General features: G+C 40.9%; 1 protein-coding gene and 1 long non-coding RNA gene across 3 annotated transcripts in view; one reads left to right on the forward strand and one right to left on the reverse strand.

Annotated features, from left to right (window-relative positions):
• LOC116642141 overlaps positions 1 to 5,484 on the reverse strand; it is a 96,471-nt gene extending 90,987 nt beyond the window's left edge. For both annotated transcript variants that reach the window (XR_004301317.1, XR_004301316.1), the window contains exon 1: positions 5,410 to 5,484. This is a non-coding gene — a long non-coding RNA (uncharacterized LOC116642141). The remainder of the gene's footprint in view (positions 1 to 5,409) is intronic.
• Positions 5,485 to 5,705: 221 nt separating this feature from the next.
• CUNH12orf66 (chromosome unknown C12orf66 homolog) lies at positions 5,706 to 23,031 on the forward strand. The gene is made up of 3 exons (XM_032420211.1): positions 5,706 to 5,952; positions 12,291 to 12,576; positions 21,786 to 23,031. The coding sequence occupies exons 1-3, from the start codon at positions 5,718 to 5,720 to the stop codon at positions 22,600 to 22,602; spliced, it is 1,338 nt and encodes a 445-aa protein (XP_032276102.1). The 5' UTR covers positions 5,706 to 5,717; the 3' UTR covers positions 22,603 to 23,031.
• The last annotated feature ends 4,458 nt before the right edge of the window (positions 23,032 to 27,489 follow it).

Here is a 27,489-nt window from a genome sequence, read left to right on the forward strand (position 1 = left end):
ACAAGGAAGGTAATTTAGTTGAAAGTTAGGTGCTAAAGAGCTGTATAATGTATCACTAATTGTCTGGTATTTTTTAGTAAATATTCTGAAAAGAAAATGAAGGAGGTTGTTCCATATCAAACATCTGGTTCCTCTTGGTAAACGGAAAAAGACTTCTCACTGAAATCATACCTTTCAACCATACTGTCAATACAGTAAGGGAGATACCTACAGAAACAATTTTGAAAATGCCTGAATAACAATGTGGAAGTCTCTTACCTCTCAGGTGGGAGGCATATGTATGGGGATAAGTCACTAACATAATCCAGGCTCGCGGAAGGAAAGAGACACAGATCTTGGTTTGCATCCCAGCCCTGTCAGTTACTGTGTGTACTTTGGACACATTACTTAATTACTCCACAATCAAAGGGTGATAACTACACCTCTGAAGGTTTGTTGGAAGATTAGTGAGATGTAAAGCACCTGGCACAAAGTAAGTGCTAAATCAATGAGCTTTATTATTATGTCAATATTATGTCAAGAAAATAGAACAGCAAAAGGGAAGTGAGCCCAAATAATATAAAATCTGGGCAATAATTAACTGGCATAATCATTAAGTTGTAAAATTATTGCTGGTATATGTTACTGTATGTGTCTATCGACCACACGTAAAATTTAGTCCACTGTTTTATCAGATAAATGACAAGAATGGATGCTTGAATAAATGAACGAATCGCTACCTTGCCCTGTTGTTAATGTTCTTTTGCCCCCAAAATGGGTTGTTATCACTAAAATGTTGGTTTTTTTTTTTAAGATTTTATTTATTTGACAGAGAGAGACAGCGAGGGAGGGAACACAAGCAGGGGGAGTGGGAGAGGGAGAAGCAGGCTTCCCACCAAGCAGGGAGCCCGATGCGGGGCTGGATCCCAGGACCCTGGGATCATGACCTGAGGTGAAGGCAGACGCTTAATGACTGAGCCACCCAGGTGCCCCACTAAAATGGTTTTGTCACTGGTACTGTCACTAGGGAAATTTTCAAAGAAGTTGTGAAGAGCAGTATCAAATTAATTGTCTTGAACAGAATTGTTTTTCTAGACTTAATAGGAGAGATCATGGCTGAAATTAAGATACTTTTTTTTTTGAAGATTTTATTTATTCATTTGAGACACAGAGATAGAGAGAGAGAGAGAGAGAGCACAAGCAGGGAGAGGGGCAGGCAGAGGGAGAGGGAGAAGCAGACTCCCCACTGAGCCAAGAGCCTGACGTGGGGCTCGATCCCAGGACCCCGGGACTATGACCTGAGCCGAAGGCAGATGCTCAACTGACTGAGCCACCCAGGTGCCCCAAGATACTTTTTTAAAAAGATTTTATTTATTTGAGAGAGAGAGAGAGAGCATGAGGAGCAGGGAGGGGCAGAGCAAGAGGGAGAAGCAGACTCCCTGCTGAGCAGGGAGCCCGATGATGATGATGATGATGATGACGACGACGACGACGACGACGACGACGACGACGACGACGACGATGATGCAAGGCTCGATCCCAGGGCTACAGGATCATGACCTGAGCCGAAGGAAGACACTTAACTGACTGAGCCATCCAGGCGACCCTTAAGATTTTATTTTTTAAGTGATCTCTACACCTGACGAGGGTCTCCAACTTACAACCCTGAGATCAAGAGTCACATGCTCTTCCGACTGAGCCAGCCAGATGCCCCCAAGAAACAACTTCTTGAGCAATATTATAAAGGAACATGTAAGGGCTTCCATCCTTAGACATTTTTAAGAAGACAGACAATGCTCCAGCTGAAAATGTCATCCTCATCTGTGGTAGCCAGCCTCCAGGACAGCCTCTACTGATCTTTACTTCCCAGCACATGCCCTTCATTACTCTCCTGCCCAAATTCAATCAAGGCTGGCCCTGAATATGGCTGACGTGATGTGTGAGTTCCAAGATTGTGTCATAAAAGGCACTGCAGCTTCTGCTTCGGTCTTTCAGATCGATTACTTGCTCCAGAATAAGCCAGTTGCCATGCTGTGGGAATATTCAAGCTGTTCTGTGGAAAAGCCCATGTGGCCAACAGACTAAGCCAACTTGCCAGACATGGGAGGGAACCACCTTGGAAGTGGATTCTCCAGCTCCAAATAAGTCTTCAGACGACCACAGCCCGAGCCTACATCTGACTGCAACCTCATGAGACTGAAACAGAAATGCCCAATTGAACCCCGCCTGAATTCCTGACTCAGAAATTGAGAAATAATACACGACTTCTGTTGTTTTAAGCCACTAAGTTTGTTTTTTTTAAAGTAATCTCCAACCCCAAAGGGGGGCTCAAACTCATGATGCTTGAAATGAAGAGTTGTATGCTCCACTGACTGAGCCAGCCAGGCTCCCCAAATACTTTCTTTTTAAAGATCTTATTTATTTATTTGAGAGAGAGAGAGAGAGTACATGTACATGAGCAGAGGGAGGGGCAAAGGGAGAGGGAGAAGCAGACTCCCCGCTGAACACAGAGCCAGACGTGGGGCTCAATCCCAGGACCCTGAGATCATGACCTGAGCTGAAGGCAGACGCTTAGCCAACTGAGCCACCCAGGCACCCCCCCAAATACTTTTTTTTTTTTTTTAAAGATTTTATTTATTTGACAGAGAGAGAGAGACAGTGAGAGAGGGAATACATGCAGGAGGAGGGGAGAGGGAGAAGCAGGCCTCCTGCTGAGCAGGGAGCCCGATGCGGGGCTCAATCCCAGGACCCTGGGATCACGACCCAAGCCGAAGGCAGACACTTCACGATGAGCCACCCAGGCGCCCCCTCAAATACTTTTTTTTAAAGTAAATTCTACCCCAACGTGGGGCTTGAACTCAGCACCCCAAGATCAAAAGTCACATGCTCTATTGACTGAACCCACCTAGTGCCCTTGGTGTGTAGTTTTAGGGCTATTTGATATGCAGTAAAAGATAGCTAACATATCATCAATAACAAACATTTTTTTACTACTGTACAAAGTATCCTGCTTATAGGTTGAACCATATGATCATTCAAGATAACTTCTTGCTTTACAACTTTAATGTTTTAACAGGCTGACATGTCATTAACTCTGTATCTTTTCCTATAAAATTCTTTTAAAAATTTTCTTTTATTTTTTAAAAGATTTTACTTATTTATTTGGGGGGGGGAGGGAGAGAGAGTCTCAAGCTGACTTTGCACTGAGCAGAGTCCCTTGCAGGGTTCAGATTCCATGATCCCAAGATCACGACCTGAGCCAAAGCCGAGTTGGATGCTTAACTGACTGTGCCACCCAGGTGCGTCAGATTTTATTTATTTATTTTAGAGAGAGAGAGGGTGTGCATGTGAGCGGGGGGAGGGGCAGGGGCAGGGGGAGGGGCTTTTCCTATAAAATTCTTACATGACAAGGAGAATTAGCCAATCAAATATTTAATGAACATCCACTAAGTTCAAGGTATTATTCTAGGCGCTCTGCTGATCAAAAGGTATGATAATGCTATTGATAATAAAAACAATAGTAAAAATAATGATAGACACTACTAATACTTACTAAACATGAACTTGTCTTAGAGTTCTAGACACTGTACATATATACTCTCATTTAACCTTAACGTACATTGCTAAATGTTTTCCAGAAAGGTCATACCAAGTTACACTGCATCTGCAATGTTCAAGAACAAACTCACTGCAGATGTTTACCTACCAGCACTTAAAATTTTCAAAAAAACCTGATAGGTGAAAAATAGAAGTTTAATCTGCATTTCTATGATTACTAGATCTTAAAATGTTAAGCACATTAAAGTTCTGTCTGACATATGTTACAATGTTGTCATTGTGTTTTTCTGACATTTTTATAGTCAAGTCAATCTCTTCCTTTGTAATTTCTTCCAACTGTTTTATAATTCAAAGGCTCTTTCCTATCCCTAGATCAATTAAATTTTCACTTGCATTTGTTTTCTAGTTTGTTTAAGGTTTTGTTTTTTACCCATGTAGTTATTTTTTGTGGCAGGACATAGGAGTTTTTTTCCCCCCATAATCATGTCTCCTTCACTATTAAGTTTTTCTTTCCCCATTGATTTATGATGCCACCTTTATTATCTTAGTAATTCTTACATTACTTGGGTATGTTTATGAGCTTTATAACCCTTTTTCATTGTCTGTTGGTTTAATGTTAGTACTACGCTTTTTTTTTTTTTAGATTTATTTATTTATGAGGGAGCGGGGAGGGGGCAGAGGGAGAGAGAATCTCCAGCAGACACCCTGCTGAGCGCAGAGCCCACTGTGGGGCTTGATCTCACAACCCCGAGATCATGACCTGAGCCGAAACCAAGAATGGCTTAACCGGGACTAAGCCACCCAGGTGCCCCTGTACTACCTTTTTTTTTGATTACTAACTTCTACTCATTCATTAAAAACCATCACATTCTCCTCCTGGAAGCCTCCCTGATTCTTCCAAAAAGATATGAATGCTGCCTCCCTTTTCACCTTCATAACATATAAAATTCTCCTTTGTATCACAGTTAACAGGGTTGATTTTATCCAATTATACTTTTGAGAGCAGGAAACAGGTGTACTATATATTCATTAAAATTAGATTATAGGATTTGCATTAAAAGGTAGTGACGGCCAAACAGGTCTGGTTTGACAAAAAAATGAAAACAGTTTCCTCATTTCAACAAATACCGTTGTGCTATCCATTATGAAAAGATTATAAAGGTGAGTGAACCCTAGATTCTGCCTTAGGGAGTTCGCCACTTAGGGCAAAGAGACATGTGAACATACGTGATTAAATAGTATGACTAGAGTAAAATAATCATGCGCAAGGAAGGAGAAAGGAAAAAAACTAACTGAGCAAGTAGTGGGCAGAGTCTCATAGTGGGCATACCTATGAGCTGGGTTTATGGTGGTGCTTCTTAAATGTGAAAGGAATTTGTAATTAATTTGAATGACAGAGTGCATCAATTCAGAACCTTTAACCGGAGTTACATTAATTTATCCTTCTTCGGAGAACTTTTTAAGGAAGCCTAAAGTAGTCTGGGTAGTATGGGCAAGCTGACGAGCTCTGCTTGGAAGCTGTTTCCTTAGCGCGAATCTGAGATGCCTTGCACAGGATACAGGTGCGAATAGATGCAAAGTGCGTAATTGGGTGAAAATCAGACATGGGGATAAGATATAAACCTTTATCAGTACCAGGTACTATAATCTACTTACTTGGCAGTAGTTTAAAAGCTGTGAGAACTGAGTCCTTGTGAGAGAACACAGTTCCAGCCACTAGCCTCACCGCTCAGCGCCCGGCAGGCCCAAGGCAAGCCCAAGGCAAGCATAGGCCCGCCCAGGCTAGATGTCAGAGCAAGAACTACTGACGTCATGTGAGCGTGACGTCACCAGCACTGACGCAGTCTCACAGGGAGGGGCCTCTCAGCTCACCTCAGAGCGCAGTCAGGTCTGCGGAGCAGCGGGTTGACCGTCTTGCGTTCTGCCCCAAAGGTCCGAATAGTCAGCGCTGCGGGAACGGAAGAGCCGAAGCTGCTCAGGAGCTGAAGACGGGCCACTTCCCTCCTTCCTTGGCCCTTACCGGTGTCCTCTAAGGCCCAGGCGCGGTCCAGGCAGCAGCGCGCTCACGAGCCCGTCGCTTGCGGCGGTCACGCGCACGCACGCTGGTGCGCACGTTCCCTGAGAACCCGGAAGTGCGAGGGAGAGGAGAGCCACGTGGGTGGAGCTGGGTCGCAGCTCGCATGGGGGAGTCTATCCCGCTGGCCGCCCCGGTTCCGGTGGAACAGGCGGTGCTGGAGACGTTCTTCTCTCACCTGGGTATCTTCTCTTACGACAAGGCCAAGGACAATGTGGACAAGGAACGAGAGGCCAACAAGAGCGCGGGGGGCAACTGGCTGTCGCTGCTGGCGGCCTTGGCCCACCTGGCCGCGGCCGAGAAGGTCTATCACAGCCTCACCTACCTGGGGCAAAAACTAGGTACCTCCGCCCCGCCCCCCGTGCCCTTTCAGGAGGAAGGAAAGGGGGTGTATTCCCCGATCGGCAGTGGCTTGGGTTCCTGTCTCACTCCTACCCTCAGGCTCAACTTGGCACTCCCAGATCTCCTCCCACCGTTCCCTTCCTCCCCTCGGCTTCCACAAACCCCGCCCACCGGCCTCTGCTGTTGATAGATTGGCCGCCGGGGTGGATGCTCTTTTTAGGGCTGTGTCTCAAACCGATGGGTGTATCCATTTTGCTCAGTGCATGGATTGGTGCCATAAATGAAAAGTTAAGCAAACTGTATGTCTTCGCTTTTCTGACAAATGACACTGTGGCCAGAGGAGCAAAACTTGGCAATACAACCTAGTTAGAATTAATGAACACTTTTGTCTGGCTTTTGAAGTTAAGGCCCCTGCGAGTTACAGATGGAGTCCTACCCCTTCTTAGGCCGTCAATAAATATTTAATGGATGAGGAAATAAATGAATACTGGACAGGAAAGGCAAGAAATATGCCTAACACTAGCAAGAGGGGACTTAAGGGGAAAATGGTAAACACTCTTATCATTCCATCTTAAATCTTGCCCCTGAAAATAAGATGCAAGAGCTGATTCAACCGATTTTCACTAGTAGAAACAATTAATGAGTAGATCAGAAGGAAATAAAATATGTGAAAGCCAAGGGCTATGCATATAAAGTATTACTACTTACAATTACCAACAATCAATATGAATCCCAGAGCTTTCAAAGTTAGTATTTTGGCCTATTTTTAGACCCTTTAATTATCAGAAGCACAGGGTCTGGTATGAATGAACAACACATACATGCAATAAAGAATAGAAAGGTAAAATTGAGTGCAGATTCCATTTTGATTTTTAGCCCCCAGTTTCTTTATGTTGCCTGAAGGTGGCCATGTACATACTGCCTTCAGTAAACGCCCAAAGGGCAGGGCTTTCCAAGATCTTTAACTTTTGCCTTAGCTGTTCAAATAATAACTTGTTTAGTACGTTGACTTACTGGCAAAATTGCTCAGATAGAATCACCTTGTGTATTTTTTCCACCCTTTTTTACAGTGGCACTTCTCACAAATTTGCAAGTGCTGTGGCAGTGTTATTATTTCCCTTTCTGTAGATTAGCAAATTGTCTATGTGCATTTTTATGGGTAGGTGAGAGGTCTCAAACCAGAATACCTGGCTTTGAACTGTCAGATTGTGTTTTTATCCAGATGATTTATAAAAAAAAATTGGTGTATGTATTATAATTTAAAAATACTTTGTATATACAGGTGACCCTTGAACAATAGGGGTTTGAACTGCATGGGTCCACTAATAGATGGATTTTTTCTGATAAATACAGTACAGTACAGTAAATGTATTTTCTCATCCTTCATGATTATCTTAACATTTTCTTTTCTCTAGCTTACTTTACTATAAGAATACAATATATAATACACATAACATATGGCATACATGTTAATCTACTGTTTATGTTATCAGTAAGGCCTCCAGTCGACAATAGGCTATTAGTGATTAAGTCTTGGGGGAGTCAAAAGCTATATTCGGATTTTTGACTGTGTTGGGGGAGGTCAGCTCCCCAACACCCCCTCCACCACCCCCTGGCATTATTCAGGGGCCAGCTGTATTTGGAAATGGGGAGGATTCTGGCTATAAAATGAAGGTGGGTAATTTTCTGGCAGTTTTAGTTGTTTCTAGATTCCCCCACCTCATGAAGAATGGTGATTGATCCCAGTGCCATGATTCTTAATTTCTTTAAGCTCATCTATGAGAATTTGATGAAACCCATGGACTTATATGGAAAATATATGTGTAATACAATTTTGCATTTAATTGGAGATGCTTCAGTTGGATTTCCTAAAGGCTACTGATGGACCCCAGTTTAAAAATCTGTTACTCTAGTTTAAGTTGTATGTGTCTGGTTTTAGGTAAACAGAACTGGCTGCCTTGTGTGTAAGAGCACGTGTGAGATCATCACTGTCTCTGCCTTGGGTTCTGTGCAATGGCCCTTATTATGTAAAGTGATTAGTTCTGCGTGGACCCCCAGCTTGCATGGATGAGCCTGAAGGCTGCACCTTGAAATTGATCCAGGAGCAGTTTACACTATGAAACATGCCCAGGCATGGTTCAGGCTCCCAGGTGATCTGTGACTTCTGAGTGAATGTTCTGAGAATTGGCATGTTTAACTTTAATGCCTCATTAACTTATTCACATGTATAGTAAATGTAGGTTCCAGATTTTATTTTATTTTTATTTTTTTTAAAGATTTTATTTATCATTCGAGACAGAGAGAGAGAGAGAGCATGAGCAGGGGGAGAGGCAGAGGGAGAGGGAGAAGCAGGCTCCCCGCCGACCCAGGACCCAGACGTGGGGCTCGATCCCAGGACCCAGGGATCATGACCTGAGCTGAAGGCAGACGCCCAACCATCTGAGCCACCCAGGCACCCCGTAGTTTCCAGATTTAAATTTTTTTTTTTTAAGATTTTTATTTATTTATTTGACACAGAGAGACACAGTGAGAGAGGGAACACAAGCAGGGGGAGGGCCAGAGGGAGAGGGAGAAGCAGGCTTCCCACGGAGCAGGGAGCCCGATGCGGGACTCAATCCCAGGACCCTGGGACCTGACCCGAGCCGAAGGCAGACGCTCAACGACTGAGCCACCCAGGCGCCCCCAGATTTTAAATTTTAACTTTGCATCCTACAGTTTTTTGATCCCGGAATGTTTGTGATATCAACATGCTTATGACTTTGTGATTTTTTTTCTTAAAACCTTGTGGAAAAATTTTTGTGTTGCCACTTAAGACATTCCCATGTTCTTCAAATACTTTGCTAATTAGAATGTATTTTTTTTTAAAGCAAAACAAAAAGTTTTATGTGTATTTTTAAACATTTAAAACATGGTCCAAAAAAGTGAGTCTTTTTGACCTCACTCTTGTGACTGGTGTTTTATCAGAGACCTTGGCAGTGAATCCTGATTATAGATGCACGTGTGGGCAAACACTTGAGTCAAAGGACAGACCTGACAGGGAGACTTCTGTTCCTGTATTGGCTCAGTTCTGAAAAACTTTGGGTGGACCCCTTACCTTGGAGCTTTCTCTTTCCTCTGAGGGGAGAATATACCTGTTTGGGGAAGGACCAGTGATAAAAATATGCCATCTCAATGCCTTTGGAGGATTTTAGGTCATACTTTCTCCCTTTTGTTTCATCACTGGAGAGTTTCCGCAACCTCTGGTTGCTAGAATTTAGCATGGTAGAAAATGACTTAACTTGAGAACCAATGTTTATAAATTATCATTAACAAGAAGTTGTCGGATAAAATACTCAGACATCTTACATATTCCTTTAATATACTTATTACTTGAAATTTTATCATGTGAGATGGACTGTTGAAATCTTGAGAAATAATGAGGATTCAATACACAGAAACTTCTGGAAATAATTCAAAATAATCATATTTTGTAAATCCAAAAACTTGTAAAGAGGAAGATGTCTCGTGTCTCTGCTTCTTTGTTTCCCAGTAAGAAGGAAGGCCAGTCCCCACTGGATATTCCTAACCAGGGTAGTCAACAAGTAGGATTGTGCTCCTGAGAGCTTTGAGAAAAGAGACCTGTTTAAAAGAAATGCATTAGTGGTCTCTCCCTTCCTTCTAGTGTCACTTGACTAGTATGTTAGTGTCACTAAACATACTAGTGATTGATGTTTATTGATAAGCTTTTCAGGGTATTCTTTGTATTTATGTGGTGTTTCCATTCCCTTAGATAAGGGTAATCTGATGAAGAAAGGTATTCCTTTTTCACCCAGATTTAAAATTGTCACCAAGGCCACCCTGTTAACAGCAGCAGTGAGTACACAGTTGAGGTCACCTAGCTATCTGTCAAATAGGTAGTTATTCTTTTTTATAGTACATGAAGCTCCCAATTTACCATAGGGTTTTAGAAGTCCAATTAGGTAGTATTTAGAATTTTCTTACATCAGTTATAAATGGAAGGGAAAGGGATTAGTGTTGTGGAATATGCACTTTGCTCCAGGCACATTACATACAAAATGGCATTTCATTTTGTCTTCTTAGCTCTATTACTAGTTTCATGTTAAAAACAACAACTAAGGCTCAAAGTGGCTGTGTCATTGGCACATCACACGGCTTATAAGTTCAGAAGCTGGAATTTGGAACTAAGTCGGTCAGACTTCCAGAGCTTTTAGGTTTTTTTTTTTTTTAGGGTTTTATTTTTAAGTAATATGTACACCCAGTGTGGGGCTTGAACTACAACCCCGAGATCAAGAGTCGCACCCTCCACTGACTGAGCCAACCAGGCGCCCCATAGATTTTGCATGGTACTCTTGTTACCTACCTAACCTAAGAGATTTTTTTCCCTAAACTTGGACACAGAGGTCTATTTATTCCATACTGTTACTTCACCAAATCTGCAAGGTTAGACTGAAGATAGGCAGGGAAGGGAGGGCAAACCCTTCAGGGTACAATCCTGGGTGGGATGTGAATGCTGGGGTCAATCCAACTGCACCACATGGTTTCTGCTGCTATTAGTAGGAGAAATGATTTGAATGCTAGTTACTTTGTTTAGGCATTATATTGAAGAAAACATTTTTAAGTAATGATAGTTTGTGGAGTAAGTAGGGTGACCAATCTTCTAGGTTTGCCCAGGGCCAGGGGGGTTCCCAGGACGTGGGACTAAGTCTGGTTTTCCAAGAAGCCAGGCTTTCGGTGCCAAAACCTAGAAAGTCCTGGGTAGACTGGGACAAGGTGGTCACAGTAGTAGGAAAGGATCTAACATTCATTTCTTAAAAGGATATTTTACAAATGCCTTGATAAATAATTTTCACTCCCAATTGATGTGTTTAGAATAGTAATCAGTTTATTCATGAAAGCATTCTGTGTATATCAATAGAAAATTTAAACTGTCATCCACCTCTGAGGTTTTTATATATTTCTAAGAATTACTGTTTTAAACCTGCCCTGTTTCTTCTCATTCTCCTAATGTCTTGCCTGTGACCCTTTATTTAGTGGGGTGCAGAATTGCTTAAGAAAACATCTACGAAGCTGGCTCTATAATTATTAGAAATAGAGTTGATCATGTATTAATACAGAGTAAGGAAATGATGTCTATGCCACTTGATCCTTTTTAACTGTTGAAAGGGATGTATTTGGTCTTTTTTTTTTTTTTTTTTTTAAGTAGGGTCCCTCCCCAACATGGTTTTGAACTCATGAGCCTGAGATCAAGAGTCACATGCTCTACCAACTGAGCCAGCCAGGCGCCCCTGGTCTTTTTTTTTTTTTTTTTTTTTTGCTGATTTCCTTTGGAACCCCTGTGTTACAGCAACAGTTATTTATAATTGCTTCCTGCTCTTACTCATTCACAGCGTGGTGCTTATTTTGTTATAACCTATAGTGTCAACCTTGTCAAGAGTACTAACAGTTTCTGGGTGCCTGGCTGGCTCATTTGGAGGAGCGTGTGACTCTTGATCTCAGGGTTGTGAGTTCAAGCCCCATGTTGGGCGTAGAGCTTACTTTAAAAAAAAAAAGTACTACAGATTTCCTTTTTTTTTTTTTTTTAAGACTTTATTTATTTGACACAGAGAGAGACAGCGAGGGAGGGAACACAAGCAGGGGGAGCGGGAGAGGGAGAAGCAGGCTTCCCGCTGAGCAGGGAGCCCGATGCGGGGGTCGATCCCAGGACCCTGGGATCCTGACCTGAGCCGAAGGCAAACGCTTAACAACTGAGCCACCCAGGCGCCCCTACAGATTTCCTTTTTTCCCCTGGGATCCCAGTAGTCTGTGTTCTTGTGTAAGGGAAATATATATATGTATATTTTCCATTTTCTGGTATGGCTTAAAAGATAAGATTCAAAGGAAAATGCAACTCTAATGCAGAAATAAAATTTTCTGATTTATCAGGAATAACAACAGTGTTTTTCAATCGGGTATTCTCTTTTGTTTTAAATATATGTATGGGGAAGAAGGGCTATTTAGATCCAGGCTGATACTACCATCTAGGTCAATTATCCTCTGAAAGAAATGTGAATCCTCATTGAAATGGGGTAGGGGAGAATCGATGCCTGGCTAAGGAAATCATACAGAGGTCTGCTGCTGCACTAATGAGTTGCACCAGGCATTCATTTCTTATTCCTCAGTGAAATTATGAATCACAAAATATTTAAATTCCAATCGTAGGAGTCAGAGAATATGGTAGATGATAATAACGCCCTGAGCTCGGCAGGCTCCACTCCTTTCCTTTTGGAGGCTGGGAGGTGTTTTGTCTTTCTGGTTTCTCTCCCTTACTTGTCACGTGCTACTGTCATTTGCCTCTTAGGGGGCCAGTCCTTCTTCAGCAGGAAGGATTCCATCCGAACCATCTATACGTCCCTGCACAACGAGCTGAAGAAGGTGGTGACTGGCCGCGGCGCCCTGGGCGGGACCGCCCCGCACGTGGAGGAACTCCTTTCCCACCTGTCAGAGCAGCTCTGCTTCTTCGTTCAGGCCCGCATGGAGATCGCAGACTTCTACGAGAAGATGTACGCCCTCAGCCCGCAGAAGTTCATCAACGCTGAGGAGCTCGTTGGCCTTTTGGACACCATCCTCAAGAAATACAGCTCCAGGTGAGTGTAGGTGAGGAGGGCGGGAGGGACACGCTGCAGCCTCTCGCACGCACACGGGCTCCCTCCCGCACGCTTATGAAGAAGATCTAGGATGACGTGCCTGCGAAGGGGAGGAATCGTCACTCTACATTTTGTACGTATTAATTAAGCAGCAGGTATACATGAGGTACCTTCTCGGGGCCTCATTAACACCACGCTGGGTGGACACTTCTCCAAGCGACAGCCAGAGACCAATGAAGTATCCTTAAACGATGTATTATAACTGATTTTGCTGCTTATGAAAGAGTTCACACAAGGGGAGAATTGTATGTAAAATATATATATATATATATATATATATTTTTTACAAACCATTATTCAAATAAACGTCCCTTTCAAAGTAATCACCTTGGTGAGTTATCCACTTAGTCCTCAGATGTAACCATTACTTATCATGTGTTGGAAACTTCTTCATAATCACTTTCGGGGCCTGTGGCATAGTTCTGGTTTTGTTTTAAACTTTCTTAGTGGAGACAGGCATCTGTGCTTTTGAGGAGGGCATACTTAAATTTTTTTAATAGTCAAAAGGCTATTTGTAGCCAATTTAATTTAAAAAAAAAAAAGATGTTGATCAGCTGGAAAACTTGTATTTGAAGGAAATTGCTCCTTTTACTTGGAAAAAAAATGAGCCTGGTTATAATGTATTGCTCGCTTCCTGAGCCAAAAAACAATATGAAAGGAATTTGAGAAGCATTGCGTGTTATTATTCAGCTGTAGGAAGGAATGAAGTATTGATACGTGCTACAACATGCATGAACCTTGAATAATTATGCTGTGTGAAAGAAACCAGTCACAAAAGATCACATATAGTTATCATTCCAGTTATAGGAAATGTCCAGAATAGGCAAAGTCATAAACACAGAACATAGATTACAAATTGCAGACACAGAAAATGATTGTCAGGGTCTAGGGGGGAAGGTGAGAATGGGGAGTGACTGCTAATGGATACGGGGTTCCTTTTTGGGGGGTCATGAGACTGTTCTAAAATTAGATAGCGGTGATGGTTGCACAACTCTGACTATACTAAAACCATTGCATTCTATACCTTAAAAGAGTATACTTTATGTATATGATTTAAGTAGTAAAGCTATTATTAAAAAAAAGAAATAAACAAAGCTGTGCAATGAACACACAAACATCCTTCCCCTGGACTCATATTATTAAAATGTTGTCATGTTTGCTTTATCTCTCTCTGTATACAATTTTATCCCCCCCTCCTTGCATTGTTTGGATGTCAGATGCAAACATCATGACAGTCTACCCTCAAATACTCAGATTGTATCTTCTAAGAACTATACAAAACTGTAGCATAGTTTTCTCACTCAGGAAATTTAGCACTGATTTTTTTCTATCATCAGCAGTAAGTAGTCCGTATTCAGATTTCCCCAGTTGTCTCCAAAATGTCCTCTGTGTTATTTTTGTCATGTATTTTCTGTTTTTATGATATATTCTAAATTTTTGTTTTATCTGTTTTAGTAGGTAATACATTAATATGGCTCAAAATTTATAAAGTATGAAAGAATACATAGTGAAAAGTGCCCGTTCTTTATCTACTTAATTCCTTTCCTAAGAGGCAATGAATGTTGTTAGCAAGTTCTTCCTATCATTCTTAAGAGATAGTCTGTACATACACATTTTAAACAAATTTTACGTTAACAAATTTTCTGTTTGGAACTATTTTATTTCTTCCTCATTTTTTTAAATAAAATAATTTTTTGAAATCCAAAAGCAAAAATACAATTGGAGATACGACTCTCAAAGGGAAGAGATCTCATGTGGTGATTCCCAAATGCTAACGTGAAAGTGGTTTGCTGAACCATTTGGGAAGCTTAAAAGAAAGAACCATACTTGCCCCCTGCCCCTGCCCTGCCCTGCCCTTCTTCCCTGAGAGGGTAAGATTTAGTGATTCTCGATTGGGTGCCCAGAAACCTGTATGTTTTAAAAGTTCCCTGTGATATTGAAAATAGTCTCCGTGAACAAATTGTTTGGATAAATAAGAGAAAGGTGCCAACACTGGGATAGACTAGGTATTGAACCTTAAACGGTGTGTGTATGCATGTGCGTGTGTATGTCTCGTAGGAATGATTATTACTATTTAACTATTTTCATTTTTATTTGATTAGATTTGTGATCTATCCTTTTTGCACCTTCTTTGAAACATCCCACTTCCCAGACCTTTGAGGATTTCTTTCATTTCCTGCAAAAGCCCAGCTTTCATTCTTGAAGCTTTTAGGGTACTTGGCTGTACCAGGTACTGAGTGGACACTGATGGAATCTGATGGAGCCAGGGGGGCAGTATCACCCAAGGTCAAGGTGTTTTCATCTGTCTCTATTTTCCACCCATGCTGCCTTTATCTAATTAATAGGGAATTACTGATTATAGATACATCCAACCCTAAAAATTATCTTAATTAGAAACTTTGGGTTAATTTGAACATAAATTCCTTAGTTAAAAAATTCTGAAAAGTTGAAATTCTGTATAATATGTTGATTTTGGGGGGGAAGTGGAATTATTTTAGGTATAAATTAACATACTTTGCCTTTTGCCAGGATAATATCCTTTTTTCTGTAGACCTTTCTCCTCTTCTTCCTCCTCCTCCTCCTCCTCCTCTTCTTCCTCTTCCTCTTCTTCTTCTTCCTCTTTTCCTCTTCTTCCTCTTCTTCTTCTTCCTTTTGATTTGGCATCTGTGCTATATCAAACATTTCTTTCATGGTTCCAGTGTTTAGAGAAGTAATTCATATTTTGTATTCTATTGTATTGAAAGAGTTAATCCTTTTCCCAAAGGACCCAGTTGATCTTTCAGGAAATATTTATTTGCCCCAGTATATCCGATCCTTGTCAGAACGCTTCTAAAATATTGTGTGAATCTTTCATCTTTCAAACGATGAAATGCTTTTGTATTAAAAAATTAACAAGCGTGACGTATAACGTGGAGTCTAGACCTGTGGCCCTGATGTGAGATGCAGATTCTATGTGAGTTATTGCAGGGCCCAGTCTGCTTTCATGGGAAGCATGTTTTGTTTTTGTCCTTTGGAAGCCAGTTGTGTTCAGAGTAGAACAGTATTAAAGGTTTCCTCTTTTGGCAAACTTATTACATTATTAAGCAAATGTAAATTATTGCTTACAAACCACAGTCATTGTGATGCTGCATTTCAAATTGAATAATTAACATTAATCATACAAGTTTTTATTGTGTGCTCTTAGAAGGAAGAATATGAATTTAGCTCATACAGGATCAGGATGTCTACTATGCCTTGAATACTTTTGAGGAGAGGTAGAACTTGGGTTTTGTTTTGGTTTTTTTCCCCAAGGAAGCATCAATGGAACATTTTTTGATTCCGTAGAATTCATTTTGAATTTACATACCTCTTTTGTACAGTGGGCATAAAAGAAGATTCTGGGGGCGCCTGGGTGGCTCAGTCGTTAAGTGTCTGCCTTCAGCTCAGGTCATGATCCCAGGGTCCTGGGATCGAGCCCCGCATCGGGCTCCCTGCTCTGCAGGAGGCCTGCTTCTTCCTCTCCCACTCCCCCTGCTTGTGTTCCCTCTCTCACTATCTCTCTCTCTGTCAAATAAATAAATTAAAAAAAAAATCTTTAAAAAAAAAAAAGATTCTGGTTAATTTTTCTATTTCATAGTTAAAGCTGGAAGATGGGTTATAAATGCAAAATATTTACTCTCCTAAGTCAGGAGTATAATTTTAAGAAGTAATTCTTTTAAAGAACAGAGCAAGTATTTATTCGTTCCAGACAGCTTTTAAAAATCCCTCTGTTGGGGGCGCCAGGGTGGCGCAGTCAGTTAAGCATAGGACCCTTGGTTTCAGCTCAGGTTGTGATCTCACAACCGGGTTCTAAGATTGACCCTGCCCACATCAGGCTCTGCGCTCAGCATGAGTCTGCTTACGACTCTTCCTCTCCCTCTGCCCCTCCCCACTGTGTGGGGGCACATGCTTACGCGCTCTCTCTCTCTCAAATAAATAAATAAATCTTTAAAAAAAATTCCTCTCATGTGGCAATAATATACCATTAAGTGACTTATATCCTTTAACCATGATTTTACAGATAGATTTTAAAGAACTTTTCTGTTTTTTTTTAAAGATTTTACTTTGAAGTAATCTCTACACCCAACGTGAGGCTCAAACTTACAGCTCTGAGACCAAGAGTCGCACTCTCCACCGACTGAGCCAGCCAGGCACCCCAAAGGACATTTTTAAAAATTGAGTTACAGTGAAGTTTCTGTTTGCATTTTAGGGAGCACAGTTTTTTGATCTGAATGCTTCAGATGACAGGATTCTCACCAAGGGCAGAACTGTGATTTATTTAGGCCTTGTGCCCTTTTTCCTTCAAGAAAAGATTTGTGATGATAAGTGAAATTAACAGTTAGTTGTGTGTGTAGAGTTCAACAAGGTGAATTTTTGCCCATTGAAAATTTCATAAGCAAAACCAACAATAGTGTCATTTCTATGGGACACAGTCTACTCTAGCATTCAGCTTATCTCAATCTTAACAGTGAGGGCTGAAGGCCTTCTGTGATCTTGCCCCAGCCTATCTTTTCAAATTTATCTAAGGCCCATCAAATGCTTTAAATTGTACCCAAACTCTTTGTAAAAAGGAAGAAGCTTCAAAGAGAAAATTTTGAGGATTTTAAGCAGAAGCCAAAAAACAATCCATAATCTAATGTGTTCCCCATAAGTATTTGCCATTTCCTACTTTGGTTCATTATTTGTTTTGCCTAGAATGTCCTTGAACTCGGAGGGGAGGAAAAATACCTTTTCTTCTACCCTTCTAAATTCTCAACGGGGGGCCCTTTAACAAAAGACAAATTACCAAGAGAAAAACATACCAGTGTATTTAATGTAAGTTTTACATGTCAGGGGAGCCTTCATAAAATAAAGAAGCTGTTAAATCTGTGTTTTTATGGTAGATTTTGTTAAAAAACAAAATTCAGCTGGGTCCATTTGAAGATGTAAGAGTTGTGGGAAAATGTGCTAGGGTGAAAAAGGGTCTGAGCTAAAGCTCAGGGAAGCAAAAGGCCTGTTCTTTCAGATTCCTCTCTGTGTCTCTTGTGTTTGGAGATAAGGATGCTCCCTTCCTTAGAGTAGGGGGAAAGGCACGTCTCACTTGAGGGTTTTATGACCTGCTTCAGAGGAGGATCAGGAAGTCTTTCCTGTACATATTTCTCAAATTTATTCAACTTAAGGGGCGCCTGGGTGGGTCAGTTGGTTAAGTGGCTGCCTTCGGCTCGGGTTAGGATCCCGGGGTCCTGGGATCAAGCCCCATATGGGGCTCCTGGCTCAGAGGGGCGCCTGCTTCTCCCTCTGCCTCTCCCCCTGTTCATGCTCTCTCTCTCTGTATCTCTGTGTCTCAAATGAATGAATAAAATCTTAAAAAAAAAAAAAAAAGAATGGGGCCAGAAATTTAAGCCCTTACCTTTACACGGCTGAATCTTAGCTGCTCTTGAAGTTGCATGGCTCAATTCAAATTCTGTCTGCCTTATGGCCTGCATAATCTTTCAACCAAAAGAAATTGCTCCTTTTCTAAAATCTTATTTTATTTTGTACCTCTCATAAGAGATGTGTTTACTTCCAACTTGTATCCATTATAAGTACCTCCTACCTTGGGAAGTCTCTATAAGGCAAACCTTTGGCTAATGCATCTTTATATCTTCAATGTATTTGTATCTAAAAACTAGTAAAAATTTTTTTTATTTATTTATTTTTTAAAAGATTTAATTTATTTGACAGAGACAGAGATAGCGAGAGCAGGAACACAAGCAGGGGGAGTGGGAGAGGGAGAAGCAGGCTTCCCACCAAGCAGGGAGCCCAATGTGGGACTCGATCCCAGGACCCTGGGATCATGACCTGAGCGGAAGGCAGACGCTTAATGACTGAGCCACCCAGGCGCCCCTAAAAACTAGTAAAAATTTTAAATGAGAAGAGACGATAGTTTTTTTTATTATGGTAAAGTATGCATAACGTAAAATTTATCATTTTTAAGAGTATAATTCTGTGGCATTTAGTATATTCACATTGTGCTACAGATTTGTTTTTAATTGTTTTAATCTGACTTCTAACATGAATGGGACCTGGATACTTCTTTTGGAAGGAACTCCTTGATGTGGATTTGTGAAGGAGAGAGTTCTCTCTCTCTCTCTCTCCACCCCCCTCTCTTTCTTCTGGCTTTTTTTAGAGCAGATGTTCTCTGCAAATAGTTGTCAATTTATTCTGTATTCAGACTCTTTCAAGCTTGCTGCCATAGTTGAGGTGTGTATTTTTGGATTACAACAATTTAACAGATCCCCCTATAGTGTGAGTTGTAAATGGGTATGAGGCACAGAGCAGAATGGAAATGGGGAAATGATACATCATAATGCTAATCGCAAAGTCTTGGCAGAATAACATTAACATGAATTTTTAGCTCTTTTTAAGGATGAAAAATAGCTTCGACATTCACATTCATCCTAATAAATGTTGAACATTTAAACATTTTTAGTATATGTTTATGGAAGAGCTTGCTCAGAATTCTTTCTGAAGATTTGTACAGAGAATTCATGTTCTTTCAAGGAGAATGTTGGATATAAATGATGATTTCCAATGAAGCAGAAAAATAACTTAGAGTATTGTTATTTGTGGTAGAATTTTCTTCAATCTTATACTGTTTTCCTGTTATTGAAAGTCTTACTGTGTTCCAAGTTCCTTGGCAAATTTTCTTGATACCCATCATTATAGAATCTTGTGATGCTTTGTGGTCATTAAGTGTCAAAGAGCCTAAACGCTAAGGTGGTAGGAGCATTTCTTACCATTCACAGATTGTGAACCATGCTATAGTGAAGTTGTGTGTGTGCATGTGTATTAGACTTTCTTAATGTTTATTTCAAAGCATGTAATATCTGAAGAGTCCAAGTTAATTAATTAAGCGCATGAGCTAGAGGATTTGAAATCTAGTTTATCTTTCTGATTCTTTTTTTTAAGATTTATTTATTTATTTTAGAGAGACAGAGAGTGCGAGAGACAGCAAGTAGAGGGAGAGAATCTTCAAGCAGACTCCCTGCCGAGCACGAAGTCTGATGTGAGGCTCCATCTCACGACCCTGAGAGCGTGACCTGAGCCGAAATCAAGAGGTGGACACTTAACTGACTGAGCCACCCAGGCACCCCTATCTTTCTGATTCTTTGAATGTATTATTAGACTGAGACCCTCCACCCATGTTTTAGCTTCCCTCTCTTGAAGGATATTGAAGGTAAAATGCTGGTAATAGAAAAAAAATAATGTGTGGTCATGTGAGTAACTATATCCTTATCACATGATAATGAGTTTCTATCTTATAATATCTAACCTAGTATGGGCTCTCTAATTAGTGTTTAATAATCCCTCTAATTAATGTTTAAATGGATTTTTTAACTCCAGCTATATTTGTGATGGTTTTTTTTCTTAACTTTTTCATTCATAACCAGTATTTTCCGCTTCAGCAGGGGCCAAAACAGCCATATGAGAAGATTCTGTCTTGTTGACAGTGAAACAAGTACTTTACATGGATTCAGACCTGTAAATCAAATCCTGTGGTGCCTGGGGCATAAGATATGATCAGTAAATGCTAGATGTTGCCCACATATTTAAAATAGGGTCACTTGCAGATGCTTCGGGTCTTTGGGAAGAGTATAAGGGCCTGGTATTGGCTCCTTGAGAAGGAGGGTGCACAGGCCAGGCAGACACTCAAACTCCCCGGGCATTTCTCACAAGAAGCAGCAGCCTAGGCAAGAAAGCTCTAAGTGGTCCAGACAGGGAGGACTCTCCTTAGCCATTGTTACAGAATTTCATTTCGATCACAAACAACAGAATCAATGAGGCAGAAAGTAGGATTCAAATCTTAACATAGTTGGTTGCCATGTTTCCTGAATCTCTCCTGAATCTCTAGTATGTGCCATATGTTCTAGAGATAAAGGAGCGAAGGGAATAGGCAGCTTTTACTTTTCCTCAGGGAGGAGCTCAAAGCAAAGGTGACCATATGTCCCAGTTTGTCGGACAAATTATGTGATGAAGCTACTCAAGTGGAAGACAGGTATTAAGAAACTAGCGGATACGATTGGGGTCACCTGACTTAGTCTGGAGGCAAACAGAGAAGACATCTCTAAGGAAATGACTCTGAAGAGGAGACTTGAAACATCAGAAAGAACTTGCTCTCGCTTGCCTCAGGGTCTCTGCACTTGGTCTTTTCCCCCCTCTCCCTGGAAGGGAGGCACTTCCACATCCGTTCCCCTCCTGCTACCCAATATTACTGCTACCAGCGAATTAGAAAAAATGTTTTACAAATAGGAGGTAGCAATCCATGAGTCATAGAGTTAATTTAGTGAGTAGTAATCCAATTTAAAACATAAGTGTTGAAATGTTAGATTTTTGTTATTTAGCTCCCATTTTGTTTTTTAACTGCGATTAAATATGCAGAAAATTTGGGAGCTAGGATTGAATAAAGGCTTGCCTTATGGAGTTACTATGGAGTTACCATAATACTTTGTGGAGTTACTATGAACGTTAAATAAGTTTACGTGTGTTACATACACATTTAAGAGGTGTTTTAGTGACTTTTTTTTTTTTTTTACCTCTGCCTCTTTAGGACCACATCTTGAAAAAAAGATGCCTTGTTTTGTTGATTATGTTAGTTATACAATTCCCAGAATAAATAAAATAGGCTCGGAAAAAAGTACAGCTAATTTAATTTCTTTGTATTTGAAAAGAAGTTAGCCGCTACTCTCATTTTTTGTTTAAACGTCAGGCGGTTTCCATAGGAGGATATGATGCTGACATAATTCTGAGATGGTGAAGTTATGTCAGAACAACTTTTTATTTATTTTTAAGTATATTTTATTTTTTAAATAAATAAATAAATTATTAATTAATACTCCACACTGGGCATGGGGCCTACTATGGAGCTTGAGCTCATGACCCTGAGATCAAGAGCTGACCTGAGATCAAGAGTCGGACACTTAACTGACTGAGCCACCCAGACGCCGCAGAACAACTTTATAAATGAATCGACATGGAGCCCTTCAGTCTTTCTTTTCCCTGCCCCCAACGTAATATTATTCGTCTGGCCACAGTGTGCTGTTTTGAGGGTAGGAAATGCCCACGTGGAGTAACATTTCCACTTATTTCTATTAATTTCCCTTCCCCTCTAGATTTCACCACCCCATCCTCAGCCCTTTGGAAAGCAGTTTCCAGCTGGAAGTGGACGTCCTGAGTCATCTCCTGAAGGCCCAGGCTCAGGTCTCAGAGTGGAAGTTCCTCCCATCTCTGGTGAACTTGCACAGTGCTCACACCAAGCTGCAGACTTGGGGCCAGATCTTTGAAAAGCAGCGGGAGACCAAGAAACATCTGTTTGGAGGGCAGTCTCAGAAGGCCGTTCAGCCCCCACACCTTTTCCTCTGGCTGATGAAACTCAAAAACATGCTTCTTGCCAAGTTTAGCTTTTACTTTCACGAGGCACTGAGCCGACAAACGACTGCTTCAGAAATGAAAACGTTGACTGCGAAAGCCAACCCAGACTTTTTTGGAAAGATTTCCAGCTTCATCAGGAAGTATGATGCTGCCAATGTGTCCTTAATCTTTGACAACCGAGGTTCTGAGAGCTTTCAGGGTCACGGCTATCACCACCCCCATTCCTACAGAGAGGCCCCTAAGGGAGTGGACCAGTATCCAGCCGTGGTGTCTCTGCCCAGCGACAGGCCCGTCATGCACTGGCCTAATGTCATCATGATCATGACAGACCGCATGTCCGAACTGAACAGCTTGGAAAAGGTGGTCCACTTCTATGATGACAAAGTTCAGAGCACCTACTTCTTAACCCGCCCGGAACCTCACTTTACCATTGTTGTCATTTTTGAATCAAAGAAATCTGAAAGAGACTCCCACTTTATTTCCTTCCTCAATGAGCTCTCACTTGCCCTTAAGAACCCCAAAGTTTTTGCGAGTCTGAAGCCTGGCTCCAAAGGCTAGCAGGTGGTTTGTGTGAAAGGTTTGCAAGACTGGAAAGTTTGTTCCTAATTGCTCTAATGATCTGCTGTGGTCTGTGATTAGAGTTTCCATCCATTCATGCTTCTTTCAGAGCTAAATTAAAGACAAATCCTCCCTAATTGTGTCACACACTTCATAAGCAATTAAGGCCAATTGAATTAAGTATCCAAAGAGTAATCTAGGAAGTGATCATGGCTACTGGGTCTCTCCATGGTACAGCAGAGTACCTGCAGTATTTTCTCCTATTTTCCTGTGTTTCATGTAGACTGAATATTTATTGGCCTTTGGTTGTTCTTTCCACCTGTTTTATATTGTTCTAAACTTTGTTTTAATGCAATTCCAAATGCCTTCTCTTTTCCCCTCCTTCCAGGACCAGTAAATGGGATAAGATATTAAATGGCCTTTTCAGAATCAAGGACTGTATGTTTTTTATCTCATAAATTAGAAAATTAACATGAAATTAGTTTTATGATTCTCATCAACAAATTGATATTTTGGATGGGTTCTTTGGGTGTAGGTGTAGGTGATCTACACACCTAACTGCATTTGTGTTTACCGTTATAAAGTATGAATTTTTCACTCTGTTTGAAAGTTAGTATGAGCCATAATGTGGGGTTTCTTCACTCTTTGGCATATTATTTACTTGGCTTTCTGTTTATCACCTTTCTGCTGAGATGTATGTTCACGTTTGGCTCCACTCCCTGCTTATTCTTAGGCTGCAAAAGCATGTAGTCTTCGTTTTTCAGCCACTTTTAGACATTCGTGTGACTTAGCCTGCTTTTATAATATCAAAATGTTGGTCTCAATACATTGTACTTGCTAAAAATGAATTGTGCATTCAAAAGACCTCTTCATAGTTGAGTAATCAGATCAGTACTTAATTTAAGCACATCTGAACTTGGGTTTCAGGACTGCCTCCTCCAGATTATTCTTAGAAGCAGTGATCCCTCATAACACATGCTGCCTTTTCCTTCGGTAGGTGTTCATGGGGAAGTAGATGGAGAAGGCCTGATAGGCTGTGAACTTCACTTCTAGGTTATTGATTCAGAATAAAAATAAGCCACAAAGAATCATTGAGTTGTTACTATTTGATAGTTCCTTCAATGCTTGGATGCTACATAATGATCGGATTGGTCTGGTTTCTCATGATTGCACAGAGCCAGGGTTTTCCTGGGCTGCCCCAGCAGGTGAGCTGGCCATGGGCAGAGTCGCTCCCAGCCTGTGCCAGGAGGCCTGCCCACCTCAGGCAGGACTACGTGCTGGGAGGACCTACTGGCCTATTTTCTATTTCTTTTCTTTTTCTTTCTTTCTTTCTTTATTAAAATAAAAGTCACATATGTAAAAAGCCAGTTTGCTTTAAATAGTAGTGATTTACTTCTGCATTTTATTCACTCAGGTTCTATAAAAATCTGAACATTGAACTTATATAAAACATTGAAAACAATTAGAACTAAAAAGTCAAATCATTTTTCTTCCCTTTTGTGTTTTGCCAAGAAGCTAGAAAATATTCCTTGGTGTTCATGGATTATTTTTTTTCCTAGATAAAACCACCATTAGCCTTAATGATGTGGTCTCCCATGTACCTAAAAGAAATATGCTTCAGTAGAACATGGAAGAAGAGTGTAAATAAAGCTTATATATAATATTTAAATAACCAGTCCTTGTCTAGAACATATTTTAAATGTATATTTATTTTTAAACATATTTTGGTTCAAGCCAAGAAACAAAATGATTCTACTCTGAGATTTGTCCTTCAGTAATGAAATGATCTGTAAAGTCTGTGTTTTGCTAATTGGAAGAGTAAATCTGCATATTTTCTGCAGACTGTTTACTTTGAAATTGTTTCTAAACCACAGCTTGATCAGTTTTCATGTGTAACCAGGAGTGTGGTCAACACTTACTGAATTTGCCGACAAGTCCATGAAGGAGTGTTCAGTTGAGGATGCTGTTTGGACTCAGGGTGAACGTTCACAGCTCTGTCCTCTTGGGTCCAACCTGGTATCTGACGACATCATTTTAGGGAGTGTGTGAAAATACAGTCGTCCCCCCTTATCTGCAGTTTTGCTTACCTCGGTTTCAGTTATCCGCGGTCACCACAGTCTGGAAGCTGAAAGCCGGGGCTCCTCCTCACGAATCACCAGGAGGTCAGTTGTAGCCTCTTGCTACATTACAATGCCTGTGTCATTCCTATCACTTCATCTTGCTGTGTCAGCATTGGATCATCTCCCGTCATCCCAGGAAGGGTGAGTACTGTGCAAGTGGAGATTTTGAGAGAGAGAGACCACGTTCACATACCTAGGATTACAGTATAGTGTTACAATTGTTCTGATTTATTATTACTGTTAATTTCTTATTGTGCCAAATTTATAAATTACACTTTATCATAAGTATGTGTGTATAGGAAAAATCATAGTATATACAGAGCTTGGTACTATGCAGTTTCAGGCATCCGTTGGTTGTCTTGAGCATACTCCTTGTGGGTAAGGGGGAGACTAGCTGAATGCTTAACTGAGGAGCCAATACCCTTTGTATTATTTCTTTGTGCATTTGGACATCTTATAGAAAATTTACTTACAAGAAAGAAAATAGTTGGTAACTCACTGCACTCCTGGGATCGTTAGAATACGTCCACCCTTTGATCTAGCAGCGAACTTGCCTTTTTTTTGGCTTGTCAGCCTCTGAGCTTGACTTTCTTACCTGTAAAATGGGGATAAGGAAATGTGGGCTGCTTTTTTCAAAGGATATGTAAGAATGGAATGACATCATGCATGTAAAAAAGGCTTTGCAAGCTTACTTGGGTTTGAAAACTATATAAATAAAAGATGGACCATTCTTTCCTTCAACTTAACACCTCTCCTGTTACCGTCTTTCTCTTCAGATCTGGGGCATACATGTGCTTGCTTAGTCACTATGTTTGAACAGTACTTAAAGAACTAGTTTAGAAGAGGAGGCAGATAAATGCCTAACCCACTCACCCTCCCTTCCCTCTCTCCTTATTTTAGAATCCTTGTGGTTCTTTGTTCCTAAATTTTTATGGTTGGTTGATAGCATCACTTCAGTTCTATATTCTTACTGATTTTTTTCTTTTTTCTTTTGGGGGGGGTCCGGTTGCTCTTTTAATTGCTGAGTGAGGTGTGTTAAAATCTCTGTGACTGTAGGTGTCTTCCTTTATTTCTGTCAGTTTTTTGCATTTTGTCCTTTAAAGCCGTTTTCTTAGGCCCATAGACATTTTTAATGTTTCTTTCTCAGATATCAGCCATGTTATCATGATGAAGTTTCCTGCTTTATCTCCATTACTACTCATTGCTTCGAAGTGCATTTTGCCTGTTTTCTTATGACCCAGCTTGCTTATGCTTACTGTTCATATGGTATGTCTTTTCCTATCCTCTCACTATTTGTATCTTTATTTTTAAAGTGTCTATGGTAAGAACTAGAGAGAGAAGACTGATTAAAAAGAGCGATAACCACCTCTGTGTGCTGCAATCTGACCATCTCTGCCTTCTGATTGAAGTGTTTAGTTCATTTCATTTCATACCTGTGAAGTTTCTACAATCAGGACTTTGCTGATGGTATCCTTTAGCCATCACTGAACATACTTTTCTATCTTTTTTTTCCTTTTATATTGGAAGTTAGATTAAGAGGTTTGATCAGATTTCTTTCCTTTTTCTTTTTTCTTTTTTTTTTTTTGGAGTGACTATTGTGTATTTTATTGGGAGGCAGCTAATATCTGGCATTACCAGCCCGGTGCCCCCTAACTCATTATTTTAAAAACTGGCAAGTGGGGTGCCTGGCTGGCTCAGTCGGTGGAGCATGTGACTCTTGATCTCAGGGTTGTGAGTTCAAGCCCTACATTGGGTGTAGAGCTTACTTAAAACAAATCTTAAAAAAAATGATAAAATAATGAGTTGTTTAGTATCTTCTAGAGGTACTAGGGAGTTTTTAAAGAAATATATAAGAATATATGAGGATTTCTGCCTTCTGCCTCTTAAGTTTAACCCCAAATTTGAAATAAGGTAGCCATTTTTTCCCCTTATTACAAGACACTTTAATGTAAATGTTATGATCCTCCTTTATTTCTTCCTCATGGTTCATTTTCTTCTCTCTTAATTACTATTGATTATTTTCCTCTGATTTTCTCCTTCATCCCTCCCTTAGTTTTTAATATCTTCCTCACCAATTCCACTTAGTCACTTTTCCCCATGCCTCAGGGCGCCAGGACATAACCCCAGGGGTCTCTGACCCAGTTCTGAAAAGCCATACTTGAGGGGCGCCTGGGTGGTTCAGTCGTTAAGCGTCTGCCTTCAGCTCAGGTCATGATCCCAGGGTCCTGGGATCGAGCCTCACATCGCATCGGGCTCCCTGCTTGGCGGGAAGCCTGCTTCTCCCTCTCCCACTCCCCCTGCTTGGGTTCCCTCTCTCACTGTGTCTCTGTCAAATAAATAAATAAAATCTTAAAAAAAAAAAAAGAAAAAAGAAAAGAAAAGCCATACTTGAACGTATTCATCTTGATTGTTTTTACAACTAGTTAGTCTTTTTCAGGCAGTGAGGAAGGAACACGTAGAGGGGAAATATCCAGGACTGATGCGAACGGGTGCCCGCAGTTAAGCCCAGCTACTTCGTGAGCACACAAGACACCCGCCAACTACAGCCAAGGAGTGCTGCATCTAGTAGCTTACGTGGCACTTTTTTCATTTTTGGTGTGACAACATGCGGCAGGGCAGGACACCCCTTGACCGCCAGAGCCAGCCTGGTCTCGGGCACTCCAGGCTAGGCCAGTGCTAGGGCGGCCCCTAAAGCAACATCAGAGGGTCCGCACGGCCGCTTTCTAGCACCCAACCTTCGTTCACGTAACCACCGTGAAGCATCAGC

This window comes from Phoca vitulina, unplaced genomic scaffold, assembly GCF_004348235.1.
Source record: "Phoca vitulina isolate PV1807 unplaced genomic scaffold, GSC_HSeal_1.0 scaffold23, whole genome shotgun sequence".
Taxonomy (NCBI): Eukaryota; Metazoa; Chordata; class Mammalia; order Carnivora; family Phocidae; genus Phoca; species Phoca vitulina.

Coding starts and splice junctions, on each gene's coding strand:
- CUNH12orf66 (XM_032420211.1), top strand. CDS start 5,718: ATGGGGGAGTCTATCCCGCTGGCCGCCCCGGTTCCGGTGGAACAGGCG. Junction 5,953..12,290: donor CTACCTGGGGCAAAAACTAG/GTACCTCCGCCC, acceptor TTTGCCTCTTAG/GGGGCCAGTCCTTCTTCAGC. Junction 12,577..21,785: donor CTCAAGAAATACAGCTCCAG/GTGAGTGTAGGT, acceptor CTTCCCCTCTAG/ATTTCACCACCCCATCCTCA.